This window comes from Penaeus vannamei, chromosome 7 (genome assembly GCF_042767895.1).
Source record: "Penaeus vannamei isolate JL-2024 chromosome 7, ASM4276789v1, whole genome shotgun sequence".
NCBI lineage: Eukaryota > Metazoa > Arthropoda > Malacostraca > Decapoda > Penaeidae > Penaeus > Penaeus vannamei.
Window position 1 is genome coordinate 466,589 of NC_091555.1, and position 16,575 is coordinate 483,163.

The 16,575-nt window shown below is 34.9% G+C and overlaps 2 protein-coding genes across 3 annotated transcripts in view; both read right to left on the minus strand.

The window, feature by feature from the left end:
• Positions 1 to 16,575, minus strand: part of T3dh (Type III alcohol dehydrogenase) — a 212,086-nt gene that overhangs the window by 35,020 nt on the left and 160,491 nt on the right. The gene's annotated exons all lie outside the window — the stretch shown is intronic.
• Usp12-46 (Ubiquitin-specific protease 12/46) lies at positions 516 to 16,458 on the minus strand. 2 transcript variants are annotated; one of them, XM_027359923.2, is made up of 9 exons: positions 16,301 to 16,458; positions 9,083 to 9,163; positions 8,706 to 8,922; positions 8,201 to 8,281; positions 7,109 to 7,287; positions 6,576 to 6,731; positions 5,391 to 5,528; positions 4,971 to 5,114; positions 516 to 3,823 (listed from the first exon to the last, which is right to left on the minus strand). In XM_027359923.2, exons 1-9 carry the CDS (start codon positions 16,301 to 16,303, stop codon positions 3,716 to 3,718), a joined length of 1,107 nt encoding a protein of 368 aa, XP_027215724.1. In that variant the 5' UTR covers positions 16,304 to 16,458; the 3' UTR covers positions 516 to 3,715. The 2 variants fall into 2 exon arrangements, with proteins under 2 accessions (XP_027215724.1, XP_027215725.1); XM_027359924.2 differs by lacking the exon at positions 16,301 to 16,458 and adding an exon at positions 12,683 to 12,745.

A 16,575-nucleotide genomic window follows, 5' to 3' on the forward strand; every position in this document is an offset into this window, starting at 1 on the left:
CCCTCCCTCCTACTCCCTCTCAACACAACCTGACCCCCTCAATTCCGCCTCCTACTGATATCCATCCTCCTGATACTACCGATATCCATCCTCCTGACACCCATCCTCCTCCTACTCTGTTCCCCCTTCATCACTTCCTCCTACTTCTATTTCCTACTTACTTCCCAATGCAACCCACCCCCATCAACTCCAACTATACATACATTCTCCCTCCCACCATCCCCTCTATCATTTCCACTCCCTCCTGGATACACACGTGAATCACTTACGTAATTCCCTCACCTAAACCCACCATAACCTATTCATACAACTTCTTTACCCATCTTTACCCTTTCAGGATCACTAGATAGTTGACACATAGCAACTATCACCCTTCATTCCTCCTTTAATATACTTTCCTTTAGTGTTATATGACCTTAGATGTCTAGCACATTTATTTTTCCCTTTTAACCATTAACCATTCATAACTTTCCTTACAATAAAAGAGGAGTGTTGGTAAAAAATGAAACTACAAGAAAGAGTAATTTTTTCTTACTGTTCAACAGCTTTATACAATAAACTGTGTTGGAATAACAGTGGGAAATATATAGAAAATGGTACAACTGCCCTGAAAAAGGTTCAGCTGATCACTAGTGACAGGATCATGACCCTGGAAGTCTGTAAAATAATAATTATAATAATATCACAGAAGTTAGACTGGCAGGGGTCATGCTCATCCTCCCAATAGCCAAAGAAATAAACTCCTCAATATTCAAAACTCCTTAGGAAACTGCAGCTTCTTTTGACCATTTCTGTGTGATCACAAGCATCTATATTAATGGCTGTGGAGTGGGGCTGATAATGATCATGAAATTCTTATCAAACCTTAATGTCACTGACAGTCAAAATGCAAATTGTGTTAATAGAATTTTTAAAAATGACAATACTAACATAAAACCACCACTATAATAATAATGGGGATTATAGTCTTGATAATAGTAATGACCATAAAAATTAATAATAATAATAATAATAATAATAATAATAATAATAATAATAATAATAATAATAACAATAATAATAAACACAATGATAATAATAACAATAACAACAATGATAATAATAATAATAATGTCAAAATTAAACTTAAGGAACCACAATAAAAGTAAAAAAATAAAAGTTCCTAATTTTACGTTCTGGTGAAATAGAATATATAAACAAACATAAATAATGATAATAATAATAAAAAAAATAATTGTTATAATAATAATAATAATAATAATAATAATAATAATAATAATAATAACAACAATAATAATGATAATCATAATAACATCAATAATAAGAAGACTATAGTGGCGAAGTAAATTAATTATATTAAGAATAAATAATCATATAAACAAGAAAAAATAATTAAATAACAGATCATAAGAATGACAGCAACTGCCTTCACAATCACAGGGATAATAAAACCAATAACCAAAACACTCACATGCGGATGACATAGCCTTAGGGAGTTCCGTGACCTCCGGCTCACTGGCCTCAGGAAGCAGACTGGCCTAGAGACCCATGGGTAAGGATATGTGTGAATATAAGAGAGAGAGAGAGAGAGAGAGAGAGAGAGAGAGAGAGAGAATCATCTATAGGTGTGTGTTTGTGTTTGTGTGTGCATGTTTTTTGCTTGTCTAGAGAAATGGAAAAAACAGTGAAGAGCCCTTTCTCCTTGCAACCAAGTCAAGAGTTGAACGAAGAAAGGAAGAGTGCTAAAGTCTCAGAGCCAAGTCTTATGAAAAGACTTTTACTTTACCAGAAATCTCTGCCACTGATAAAGATTAGATATTGCTTGCAAGCACTTCCCTTTGCGTCAAAATAGGATGAGAATAGTGGTATCTGGCGATGATTGTGACAATGATGATTATAGCAATGACAATGTAGGGATAATGGAAACTAATGATGGCAATGATAATGTTATTAATGATAGAAAAAAATTATAAGACCGTTATAAAAATAATGAGAAATAAATACAAGAAATGATAACAATAACAATGATAACGATGATGATGATTAAAGATAATAATAATAATAATAATAATAATAATAATAATAACAATAATAATAATAATAACAATAATAATAGTAATAATAATAACATTAATATCAACATCAACCATGGCAAAAATGACAATAATAATATCATCAAGAATATTATAGTAATAACAGAAATATAAAGAAGAAAACTATCTATATCAACAAGGATTAGCAAAACCAAAACTAATAAATGGAATAATGATAAAGATAACAGAAACAATACAAAAAAATATCAGTAAAGGAAAAACTATAATAGTAAAAATAAAAATGGCAGTAACAACACTGCAACAATAAAGACAATCATAATAAAGCAAAAAAAACTAATGATATCAATTTATAATAATAATAATAATAATAACATTAATAATAATAATTATAATAATAACATTAATAATAATAATTATAATAATAACATTAATAATAATAATAATAATAATAATAATAATAATAATAATAATAATAATAATAATAATAACAACAATAATAGTAATAATAATAATAATAATAATAATAACAATAATAATAATGATAATAATAATAACAACAATAATGACATAAGTAATACAAAAATAATAACATTAATACAATAACAATAATAATAATAATAATAATAATAATAATAATAATAATAATAATAATGATAGTAATAAAAAAAAATTATAATAATAATAATATAATAATGAAAATAATAATAATAATGAAAATAATAATAATAATAATAATAATAATAATAATAATAATAATAATAATAATGATAATATCAATAACTATAACATTAATGACAATAATAATAATAATAATGATAATAACAATAATAAAATAATAATAATGAAAGCAATATGATAACAACAACAACAATAACAATAGTTATTGAAACAAAATCCTGCCTCTGACACCATTTCAACTAGTATTGGATGGAACTGCTGTGCATCTCGGGTTTTGTACAACGTGCCTTCCCTCGGCATCTAGGCCCTGCCAGGTCTCTCATCAGGGTGAATGTCTAAATAAAAGAAAGGCTTCCAAATGAAAATAATAAACAACTTATCGCATTCTAAAACGCTTCTGATTGTAGTGCAGCAAAGTGCCGGGGGGAACAGATGGTTTACATTGCTGTACAAACCATTAACATCCTGGACTGCTTAGAGCAAAATCTAAAAATAATAAATAAAAGAAATTTGAATTTCTTTTTTTCATACAAGCTCAGAATTAACAATGAGGGATTCAAGACAACAATTTAAAAAACATTTAAAAGAAAGAAATAGCCAAGTTTGGAAAGGAAACATCCTGAAGTGTCTACAATATACAAACTTTTTTCCCAAGAGCCTTTGCCATAGACTGTAAAGTATCTCTGTTATAAACTCTTATATACAAGTGCACATTATCAATAATACATTACAATAATAACATCTGCGAAATAACTCCCGAAGTCTTCAAATACAAATATACATAAGGTGCATTCATCCTAGAGTAAAACCTGAACTAGATCAATACATGTAAATACACAACTAGACTGAACCGCCAGCACGAGCTCCTCTCTACGCGAGTCCTCTCTGCTCGTCAAGTGACTATTTCCCCTTGTCAGTCTCCTCCGAAGGTTCGGCTGGACGTGACCTGTGGACTCTTGCCTGCTTGGGCACTTAAGTGGGAGTTACGTTGGGTCTCGGGCCTGGTAGAACAGGATGTAGCCTGTTTCTGATGACTTCTGAATCTCTGATGTGAGCCCATAGAATTCCTCCATGACAGAAGGATCAATTTTCTGTATATGAGAAAAGAGAGGATGAGCTTAGTTTTAACCTATGTTCTGGAGGACACAGCATGAACATACTGTCATGAAAAAAAATTGGTTGAGGGTATGAGAGTTGACCAAGTGAGTATACAAATGTTATGGATGGTGATTAGACTCGGTGGGTATCTAGGAAGGGGTTCTTGCATTATGCAGATTGGTAAACTAGTGCAGAATATGTCCTCTATCAGCCATCACTGGAAGAGTGCCAGTTCAAGGGAGGAAACTATTTTTTTGCTAAAGATCCTATTCCTACCCACCATGACTGGCAGCACATGGTGTATTATGAAAAATTGAATATTATGAAAATCTTTTTAAAATGACACACAACAAAAAGATGCTTATTATTACTGTTACTGTACAGAGTTGTTGACTACCTATAGAGATGATATGGAGTCTGTGTAAGGAAAACAGTCTATTACCATCTTGATAAAACATATCAAACAATAAATACAGACATTGGCAAATAATAAAGAAGCAAAAAATAGTTATGCAGAAAATTAGAAAATGATATTTCAAAGAGGAAGCAAGGAGTTTTGACACTGCAAATGAGTATTTGTTTGGAATGGGTTTCAGGCAGACACTTGAAAGCCTAATGCACCTGGATCCAAAAGGTTAGCACAAGGAGTACATGTATACATGCATTGTCCATTATGGGTTTGTTCAATTGATCTATCTATTTTTCACACAGATGGCTCCACAAGTCAAAGAGGTATCAATTGCAAGGGCTACCTAACCATGACCATTTGCATCATTCTTCAGAAAAAGTTTTCATTCTTATTATTATTACAGTTATTAACTCTAATCTAATAATAATGAAAAAATACAAATACTAATAACAATATAATGATGGTGGTCACAACAAGAAAAACAATAATAAAAATAATAATAATAATAAATAATCAAGAAACATAGTAAGAATCTTAATAACAACCAGAATAGCAATAGAATAAAAACTCTTTTCATAAATATAAGAATAGCAATAGAATAAACTCTTTTCATGAACATGGCTGGTTGTGATATGGACCGTACCCTCAAGCCAATCGTGGAAGAAGTGAAGTTCTTACAATCTATGCTTAAAAAAAATCATCACTGCTGAAGCAACAGAAGTGTTACTTACATCCACTGCATCATCATCAAAGAGCAACCAAAATCTGTGTGACTTGACAATAGCAATATAATGACCTCTGTTGATGCCTGTTCCACAGTGTACAACAACAGCTGCAAGGTCATACATTCGATCTGGATTCACAGCATCTGAACTCTGGAAGAGAACATGTATATGAGAACAGATCAAACATTTGCCTGCTTGAAGATGAACACTAAAGCATAACTTTACAAAAGAAAAAGCCAGAAATACTTTTGCAGGTCTTCTAAGTGAGCAGCATCTAAAACATGGCAGACTTTACTACAGTGAGTTCATTCTAAAGAAGTAAATAAATATATATTCAAATAAACAGTTACTTGAAATCTCTTCTTGATATGAAAGGAAATTAATGAAGGTAAAGTAGGTGCATCAAAGAAGCAAGCCTCCACTCACCGTATCAAACACCCTGAGCTCCAAAGGGAATACTACTCTGTGCGAGAGTTTGAGAGTGCGGTTGTACTGCCCTAAGAACTGGAATCTCTTTAGGTGAAGGACTAGAATCGTTGGTAGTTTCTTTACCCTTGTGCGTTTCTGGGGGGAGACATGTTCCTGTTACCTCTGGTAGGACACTTACTCCTTTGAAGGATGTGTGTACATATACAAATATCAAAAAATGATTTTTGAAAAGAAGTTGCTTCATGTAGAATCTGAACATAATGCTGATAAAAAATAAAACATTTTAAAATCTAAAAGCCAAGAAATGGTAGCTGACCCAATACCTGCCAGCAAACATGAACCCCTGACAAGATATTGTCTTTTTTTTAAAGTTTGTTAAGGAAAAAAAATATATATATAAAAAAACATTATAGACAGCAATGAAAATGGATTCTGAACAAATGAAGGTAATATGAATACTAAACAAAACGTAATGCATAAAAAAATGGTCAATTTGCTTGGTGGTGATGCCACTGGCATGTATTTGTAATTAACACAATAACAATGGTGATGATGGCAACAAACCTAGAAGTGACAGCCATGTAGCTTACTTGCACCAACCAAACTTTACTTTTGAGTTAGTCAACGTAACCTTTCCCTAATCTTCACTGGTTCTCATTTGTGAACCTTTCATGAAGTGTTTTTAAATATTTTTCTAAATCTGTAAACATACTTAAAAATAGGAAAATTAAGAGAAAAATGGTTTTACTTTTACTCTCTTCAATCCGATGATGAAAGGATGGCAAGAATGCCTGCCATGTCCACTGCAGTTTTTAGGTATGTTGTGTTTACACATAAATGGCTCCACTAAGGAGTCAATTACTAGTCCTACCCACTAACATGTTTACCGTTTCCTTAATTTTCACAATGATTCCTTATTTTCTTTATTGCTATTACATTGTTAATAGCATTATAGTAATCATAATATTAACTATATTAATAACAATTTCAATATCAATAGCATTAGAAAAAAAAATCTTGAAATCTCAAGGAACGGGGAAATCAAATTAGGTCATGTAGGGCTACTAATTGGTATCATGTGTGAATTTATGATACTCTCCATATTCATATCATGAGACATCTCAGAACTGTCACTTTCAAACTGCCGGAGGACCACTCATCATTCAACTCAAGCATCCTTACTTGGTGTTCCTGGAGGGAGCAGCAATTCTCACACTGTACTTTGTTCTCTGCACTGATGGTCTCTGTGGAGAAGAAACACCGCAAGCAGTGTGTAATGCTGGTGTTTTGATGAACCTCTACCGACAGGTTATTTAACACCTCGTCTGTACTTCGTACCTGAAAGGAAGCAAAATACTGAAATAATGTACATTTCTTGAAAAAACAATGCTTCTTTTAGCTATTCATCAAATAAGACAGAAAGCATTCTTAGATGATGGAAAGAATATCTTCCCTAAATTAAAAACAAAATATATAGAAGAGACAGACAGTTGAACAGGTAACATTAGTTATTCATTCACAGTGGTGTAGCTACTGTCAATGAATAACTGCCCTACTGAACCATCAATGGAGGGGGGGATAACCCCTTTATTGTTTAAATTAGCTAAATATTTTGAATAGCCAAAAACAAATGTTCCCCCAAAGGTCTAATATGCCCAATCCCTCACACACACATAGACTACAGACTGATTCCTTAATGCTCTCAGTGGACTTACAGCTTCACAGTTTAGGCACTTGAGTTCCCTGGTGACGACTGCCTGAAAGATCTCGTGCACCCATGTGTTGTCCTGCTGCTGGTTGTTCCCCCCTCCCCCGCTGTCCTGCTGCCCCCCTACACCTCCCTGCTGGTCACTCTCTACGCCTTGCTGTCTATTTCGACCCGCTTGTTGTTTCTCTGGGAAGAATAAGAAAACAATCAACATACAAGAAGATTCAATAAAAAGGGACCAAGATAATGGAAACTGTCAAAGTAGTTCCTTTATCCGAGACATCTATAATACTTGAGTATATCAAATTTACAGTTATGGTTTGAAAATATTTCTAAAAATATCTAGTACTGATATGCACACATCAAATACTTTAACAAAGGCAAAATGTTCCAGAAAGAAATTTCACTGCCCCTTAACTTTATACCCTTATATCTAATGCATAGTATTAACCCACTGTCAACGGGAAAGGCAAGTATGTACTTGTACATGCTTGAGTTTAGTTTATTAGTTTTATTCACATACAGATGGCTCCATAAGCACTTAAGTTATAAAGGAATCAATCAGTAGTCCTACCTACCTCACCTGTTAACCCTTTTCCTTGGTTTACAGAAATATTTCTTTTTATCTGATATTGCTGAAGTATTGTTGATAATATCATAACAATTACGATGTCAATAATAATAACAACAGCATCAATACTGATACCATTAGAAAAAAAAAAAAATTCTTATAAACTTAAAGAAAGTGGAAACAGGTAAGGTCAAGCAGGCCCACTAATTGACTACAACTACTGACTACCTATACAGAGCCAAGAGCCAATATTTCAGTGATTCTTAATCAAGCATTAGATACCATTGCAGGTCTCTTGACATAAGGCCCCACTGTCTACCAAATAACCATGAATCTAGTGCCAAGAAACAAGGCTTTCCTTATCAACCACTCAGAAAATAGAAGTTTAAGATTTACATCTGTCACTTGGAATAACAAGAGTTAGTGAACAGAGTCAGTAAACTTCTTCAGCCATTCATATTTTCCCTAACCTTTAAAAGTCAATAAGCACTTAAAACAGTCTACTGAAAACAAACGACTCTCTCTCACCCATGATAGTCTCGTTGATGCTGTCTATGAGCTGTACAAAGAACTCATGGGCATCTTGCTGCATGTAGTTATCAAATTTAACTGTTGGAAGGAAGATAGAATTAAAAGACTAATAATTCCAAGTAAGTGAGCAGTGCTTAGAGAAAGATTCAAACGTAAAATTCACCTTTTTTGCAACAAAGTGATAGGGTTTACAATCTCAAATCAATAACTATTATATGATCACAAAGTTAAATTAGATAATGAATTATACTTATTGGTGAGTGTGGAATGAATGTAGGCAAATAAAAAAATATACAAATAATCTTATAAAGAATGATTCCTGCAAAGACAATAAAAATCTCTATTCAACACATTAAAATCCAATTACCAAAACAAAACAAAAAAAGAAAGTACTGAAAATCTACATAAAAGAAATTGGTCTAAACAAAACAGACTTTCTATATATCCAACAATGATATAAAGAAAAATCAAAAGAAGAAAGAAATGCAGCACCACCACTCACCATTTTCTTTCCTAAATCTGGCAATGAACTTCTTTGGTGCTATGCTGCCGACCTTCTTCTTTTGGGTGGCAATGTTGTAGAAGAGGTCAGCCAAGCAGGCCAGGAGGGTCTCCTTCGTCCGCTTGTTCTTGGCTTTGTATTCCAGGATCTTTTCCCGGAAAGGCTTACAAAAATAGAGTGCTTGTAGTACGGAGTTGATGTAGCATGTGTTGCCAAACTGGAAGGAGAGGTGGTTATTTCATCAATCATCAACTAATAAAAGAATACTTCATAAATCTCAAAACTGAAAATATGTATCATCTTACCAAATCATCACTAACAATAGGTTTTACACACAATCAAAATGATATTCAGGCATGTAATATAGAGGCACTTACATTTACAAGGCCTATGTAGTGTTCATTAGGAGGGAATTGGTCTGCCCCGATCTCCTTCTCCAGCTGTGAGGCATTAGCGCCCTGGAAAGAAATATGACAATTGCTCACAATAGTTTCCATTATATATTACAACCTCCAATAGTTTCTTTTTCAAGTGTTTACCACCACATACCTAATACAAACAAATCATATATCCCTCTCATCTATCAGGTATCTATAATTTGTATCTTTTTCTTATATATTGGAATACATCCAATTAGAATGAACAACTCTTCAAGTAAGAATTAGTAATAAAATCAACAATGGATGGAACTAAGGTGGCCATTTCTGTTATTGCCTTGAGTTAAGTACCTGGATTTCTGAACCACCATCAATGTACATTGCACATATTACATTTTTTTAACCATCATCTAACATTAACAAGCAAATTCCATGTTCTATAAATTATTGGTAACTGTTACTTGCAATTGCAAACACACAAAAAAAATAGATATAGTTATCAGAGTAAATTAACCCACTGATGCTGGGATGGCAAAGACAGATCACATCACTATTTTTTCATCAATTGTGTTTACACATAGATGGCTCCACATATGCTGAATCACCAAGTAGTCAGTTACTACTCCTATTTTGGAAATATTCATTTTCTTTATTGCTATCAGTAACTACAGTTAGTAATCATAATGTCAATAATAACAATAATCATAACACTGATATCAATAGTATTAGAAAAAAAATCCCACAAACTTGAGGAAAGTCTTAATCTGATAAGGTTACGTTGGCATACTAAATGGCTCCTTGGTGACTGAGGACATGTGGAACCATCCTCGTGTAAAATTTCCAAAAGAAAACTGCCATCAACAGGACATGTAACTGGCAGCATTGGGTTAAACTAATTGTTGTGGCTGGCATGACACAGAATGTATTTCCTCCATACATTAGTTTATTAATTGCTCTTACACTTATATGGCTTCACAGGTATATACATAGTCACTAAGGAGTAAATAATTAGTCCTACCTATTTACCCTTTTCCTTCATTTTTGGGGATTCTTTTTTATTTTCTACTGCTATTAGTATTCTAATAATAATATAATAATCATAATGTCAATAATATTAATATTAATAGCATAAAAACCTTTCTTGGATATACCTCCTGACACAAATGGACACAAGTAACCCTACAAGCTCTTTAACTAGGGTTTGCTATTTCCATCATGTGACAAAAAAAATGCTGCTTGTAAATAGTCAAAAGTCTTTGTGCTTATTTCAAAAGCAGGTAATCTAAAAGTAAACATACTCTAACAAATGAGTTGTCTAACAAAATTTGGAGGGGGGGGGGGGATGTTTATAAATATGGGTATGCATATACCATGGCACGATTTTCAGAACAAAGAATGACTTCTAATGTGTGATGCTTCTCGGAATGCCAATATGCCCTGCCTTGACATAGTAAACTGTTTCCTCTCTTGTTTTTTTGTCCTACTACGTCTGGACAAGAGGTGGCTTTATCTTTCATTCCCAACTGCAGTCTTACTTTGACTTTCTGCAATTATTTTCATAGGCATAGGAAATGGGAGGCAACCCTCCCCACTCTAGAATGGAGGGGAGCGGGACCCCCACTCCTCAACTTTCGGAGACATTCCTTGTAAACAAACAAACTGTGCAATTCCTTAGTTACCCAATTGTAGTGAACACTGACCTGCAACTGAGAGGGAACCTACGACCGAGTCTTGTGCTTAAAATGAAATAACCATCATGTCAAATATGAAAATAAAAATGTCGGATATTTTAGTACAGAAATTACGGAGTATCCCTTTGAAAATATTAAAATCCAGGAGCTTCTGGGGGCCTTTCCCTGTTCTCCCATTGGGTCACTGCCTCTGCACCACCAACCATTTTTGGGGGACGCCAACTTTGCCACCCCTCAAGATACCTTCCTATGTCTATGATTTTCTAAAGCTTATAGTGTTTTTATGTGTGTTCTTTATGTTTACCTATTAGTGTTTCTCTATCTCTGCACAGTCCTTATTTCAAATTTACTTTCCTTGTGACAAATAATGAATAGTTTTCTAGAATCTAACCCACTAATGCCAGTATATTCTGAAGCCGAAAATAAAAGTTTCCGGGCGGCTACAAAATCAGAGCGCGGGGCTGGCCCCGATTCTACCTCCTCGCCAGCCGCGGCCCACCACTGAGTCAGAGTGCAAGCCCCAATACAGCATCACACTGGCAGGATGCCTGGCCATTTTTTCTTTCTGGGTGTGTCACATGTGGGACATCCGTCGTACGTGGGTTAAATATCAAAATAAGGATTCATGCAATCATATGAATACTAATTATATTCTATTTTTAGCATTTCAGAGTCTAGTTCTCTAAACTAAATACAGAACAAAATAATGACTTGACAAATATAGGCATGGCACCCTTATCAGTCAAGTATTTTCATCACAGATGTTCATTAACTCTGATATCATGAAAATGTGGAGGCAGAGTAGATAGAGGAAGAGGAAGAGGAAAAGGAAAAGGAAATGGAGGAGGAGGAGGAAGAAGAGGAAGAAGAGGAAGAAGAGGAAGAAGAGGAAGAAGAAGAAGAAGAAGAAGAAGAAGAAGAGGAAGAAGAAGAGGAAGAAGAAGAGGAAGAAGAAGAGGAAGAAGAAGAGGAAGAAGAAGAGGAAGAAGAAGAGGAAGAAGAGGAAGAAGAAGAGGAAGAAGAAGAGGAAGGAGAAGAAGAAGAAGAAGAGGAAGAAGAAGAGGAAGAAGAAGAGGAAGGAGAAGAATAAGAATAAGAATAAGAAGAGGAAGAAGAAGAGGAAGAAGAGGAAGAAGAAGAGGAAGAAGAAAAGGAAGAAGAAAAGGAAGAGGAAGAGGAAGAAGAAGAGGAAGAAGAAGAGGAAGAGGAAGAGGAAGAGGAAGAGGAAGAGGAAGAAGAAGAAAAGGAAGAAGAAGAGGAGGAGAGGAAGGAGGAGGAGGAAGGAGGAGGAGGAAGAGGAGGAAGGAGGAGGAGGAGAAGGAGGAGGAGGAGGAGGAAAAGGGGGAGGAGGAGGAAAAGGGGGAGGAGGAGGAAAAGGAGGGAGAGGAGGAAAAGGAGGGAGAGGAGGAGGAGGATGGAGAGGAGGAAAAGGAGGGAGAGGAAGAGGAGGAGGAGGAGGAGGAGGAGGAGGAAGAGGAAGAGGACCAGATGGAGAAGATGAAGGATGTGGATATTGATGTGGATGAAGACCAGGACAAGGATAATTTTGTGCATAAATGTATTTTGTGTGCATAACTGCTTGGAAATTGGAGCAGGTGAAAGCTGAGCTAATGGGTGATGATGTGCATATGAGAAGGACCTGGATGTGGATGTGGATGAGGATGAGGAAGATGGAGAGAACTTCACTTGCCTACACTATGTGTTTTCATACAGCATTTCTGAGCTTAGTGGAAATTCATAAAACCTAAAACAAAAACTTAAAACACATATCGTAATGAACCCTACTGGCAAATCACAATGCTACCATTCTGTTCCTTCATTCCTAATTCAACTGAAAGTATAAATAACTATTAAAAGTTTAAAAACCCTAATAAATATGACAGACTATAAATAACTAGTCCATAATTACCATGCTACATGCAGGTTCCCTAAGCTGTGGAAGATCACTGATAAGGAAGGTGTACGAAAACTGCTTTATCTTTATCAGCAATGTTTTCAACTAGTGATTTTATTTTCATTAGTTGATATTATCCTCTGTAAAAAATTCTGTTTTATATTGCCCAATTTTGATCTTTAACATCCTCACAAGAAGAATGGGTAATTGTCCCCTCTAGGGCTGCATCAAACAACACAAATGCATCTCTGCTTCATACTCAGCAAAGCTAACAAATCTCCACAAAGGATCCCTGAGAAAAATAGTGTGTGGATCGTTCTTTACCCAAGGAGGTCTTCCTTGCCAGAATATGCATGGTGGAGGCTTGTTAGCTTCTCTGGCCGTGCTGGAGTGTGGCATTTTTCAGCAAAACCTTGCATCATGTACAAAATGTTTGGCAGTTGGTCTAGAACTTGGGTTCTTAACTCCATGGCAGATTTCTCAGTAATATTGTTATATATAGATGGTTCCAGAAACAATCACCCAACAAGAACACAATTACTAGGGGCAATTTAAGCAGGGAAATTTCTTGCCTAAAATCTTAAGACTTCTTGTTTTCTCAAGCAACCCCCGTTGATGGCTAGACTTTCGATTGCTAAGTCAAGCGGTGTACCATCACCATGGCAACAGCATCATTTGCAAACCGTGCTGGTTGCACATCTTCAAATGCCAACGTTGGTCAAGAACTCAACTTAATATCTTATCTGAGAAATTATTTTTCATGGTTTCTGTTCATGTAATTTCCATAACATTATATTCAAAGAAATTTACATTAACTTATGGTGAAAGGAGATTATGCAGACTATGGCAATGAAAAAGTTTTTTTTCTTCTCATAAATCATTATAAGATGAATAATTCATCCCTTCCTTTTAAACTCCTCGTCTCTCTTAATCATGAATATACCTCCTATTTAATGAAAAAGAAACATTCTTTTGTGGATATTATATTCAGTGAATATTATTTTCAACTTCATAATATTATATAACTGGAAATGGGTAGGCCAATATTTTAACTTAGTGATGCTCATTTGTTTTGATTGTGCATCAGAATGTATGGGTTACTAATTAGAAGTGTGTGTCTGTATGCATTATATATGCATACAGGAGAAAGTATTATGCTGTGTAAAGATGTTAGGATAGATTAATTTATCTAAAAGGTTTATTGTGGAAGAGACTTGAGTTTAAATGTAGAATTTTTCAGGTTTGACATTCAATAGGGCCATTCGTGCGGGTCTCAGGCTCTAGCAGTAGTTTTACGCAGCAAACGGTGCAGCTCTTGGCCTCAGAGCAAAAATTCTTGACCAAGCAAACCCCTGCTTTCAATACATTAGGTCTACCTGATTTCACTTATTTACCCATTCTATAATTTTTTGGAGATTTCACTATAATCATTGTCATAATAACAATAATCATACTCATAAAATACTAATAATGATGATAATAGCTATAAAATAAAGGTAAATGTTTACAATAGGACCGCACCCATCAGAGACAAAGTCCTTGACTCCCACCAACAATGTTGGGGAATCCAACATTTAATAAATTAACGATCTAGAATGAAATTTGTCAATTATGATTGGATTTCCGCAATTTTTTAATATGTTATATATACTTATACTGATATTTGATATGAAAATTGCTTCATTGAAAAAATCACAAATTTATTCAGCTTTCAAATGATGCTCCAAAAACCATTAGAATCACCTTAGTTAGAGAGGAAAGAAAAAAAAAAAAAATGTTAGCAAAGGTGTAGTTTTGTGATGTCAGACTTTGATTTATTTTTTTATTTATTTTTTATTTTTTATTTTTTTTTAAGAAATCAAAAAAATTGCAGAAATATTAGTCAAGTATATTTGCACGAACACGATACAGCAGCAATCAGAGGGGAAGCAAAGGGATCAGACAATTAGTCATAACTTCTCTATATTTACATATTAGCAGAAATATTATGTTGCAGGATTGCCAAAGCCTATTATATTACAGGATTCTCCCCCCCCAATTTTTTTTTTCATGTACTTTTTTTAATAGTCATCAAATATTCAGCACAACAGCCCCCTTAAGCTAGGATAGGGTAAGAGTTTGACAGTCTTGGTACAGACTATATTAAGGATGGTTAACATTAATCTTTAATTAAGAAAATGACTCAAGTGCATGCATCTTTCCATTCTTCCTTTTGGTTTAGGGAGGATTTTTTTTTTACCAATTTGGCCAAAAATGTAAGAGGTGGCTAGCACAAATCAATTTTTAAAACATGTTTTAGTGCTGATAATCACAAAAATGGAGTTAAAACTACATAATGCAAAGAGATACATTTTAGGAATACCCTGTATTTCTGGTGTTCAAGCATTTTATGTAGCCTTTTATAAAATTCCTGTACCACTTAAATTTTTCACCATTAACCAACATCATTCATCCCCTCCCCTGTGACCAGTCTTCAGAAGGCTTCTGAAGTTTTCACAAAAGAACATCATCATACCCTGTTTGGGGTATTCAGTTCAATCAGTCTAAGTGCCAACTTGAAATTGCTTTATACAGCTGCTACTTAACTTATTAACCTTTTACAAACATACCAGACCAACATAAAGCTATTTAACTACAAAAGAAGACCTTAGGGAATAGTCTGTCTCAACAAGTGCTACATAATAATGAATTCTTGATGAAACAAATCAGGACAGTTTATAGTGTGCCACTTCATTCTTAGTGTCATATTTTGCTAGTGAATTGTTATGCTTTTGAGTGGTATACGTAAAAGAAAAAGACTAAACAATAGTTGAATAGGTTGCTTCGTATTGAGCATGATACATCAGAAGCAAATGCCGTAATAATGGAAAAAAAGTCAAGGTGCACTTATGTAAAGCTCAGAAGTTCATGTAACTCTACAAAATATAGCAATTGTCTTGTGCGACTTCCAGGGAACGAATGTGAAATTCCCAGTGTGTTCATGGTTGCTAAGAAAATATCTCCCATCAGCACATGACACTTTCCAGAACAGCTCTCATAAGTGAAGCGTTGAAGTCACTGCAAATACCCCTTCTAAAATAACCTGAATACTTTGTTAGTTTTCACTCACACAGATGAGTCTATAAAGCAGTGAGTGTCATTTCTGTTCCTTAATACCACTGTAGCATTTACTTTCTTACATGTTCAAAATTACATTCTGAACAACATAAATAGAAGTAGGTGAGGGTAAATAGTCCTCAATTCCTGAGAAAGTAGAAGAAAAAAATATCACCACCATCGGAACTCTGAAAGCCTTTCCTCTGAAGATGTCAATGAAGTGTTGTTAGCGCTTAAATCAAAATAAAATCAATGGGAGAGACACTCGAGCGAAATAGCGTTGAGAGGAGGCGTTCCTAGCGCCCCAGCGTCACAGCCCGAGTTCTCCAGGCCTCTTAAGGCCTGGCACCGTATAATGGGATTTGCGAGTCACTTTTGCACTTGTTTGCAGCCTTCCTCCTGTTCTTGTTTACCTCTTGGTTGCTTGTTTACTCGGGCGCTGAGTGACAGGAGGGCGAGGGTCGGCCCTTCCCGTTAGCTCCGTTTTAGGGCCACTTCCACTCTTATAAACCTCGTCGACTGCACGCGCGTACTCACCATCTTGCAATATCCGAGGAGATCCAGATTGGTCGGATTTTCGTCCTTGAGAACAGGGAGGAAATGCTGAAGGACGAAATATATGTTTCTTTCCTGCGGAGATCAGCTGGATGGTTTACCTCGGGCGTCAACGTCTGCCGCGGTGCGGATCCACACCGCCGCAAAGAGTAAAATTTATGACAGATTTATCCGCTATTTTTATACATTCCAATACATTTTTATATGAGCATATTTATGCAATAGATATAACTTATATCTGATATTAAAATATTCAA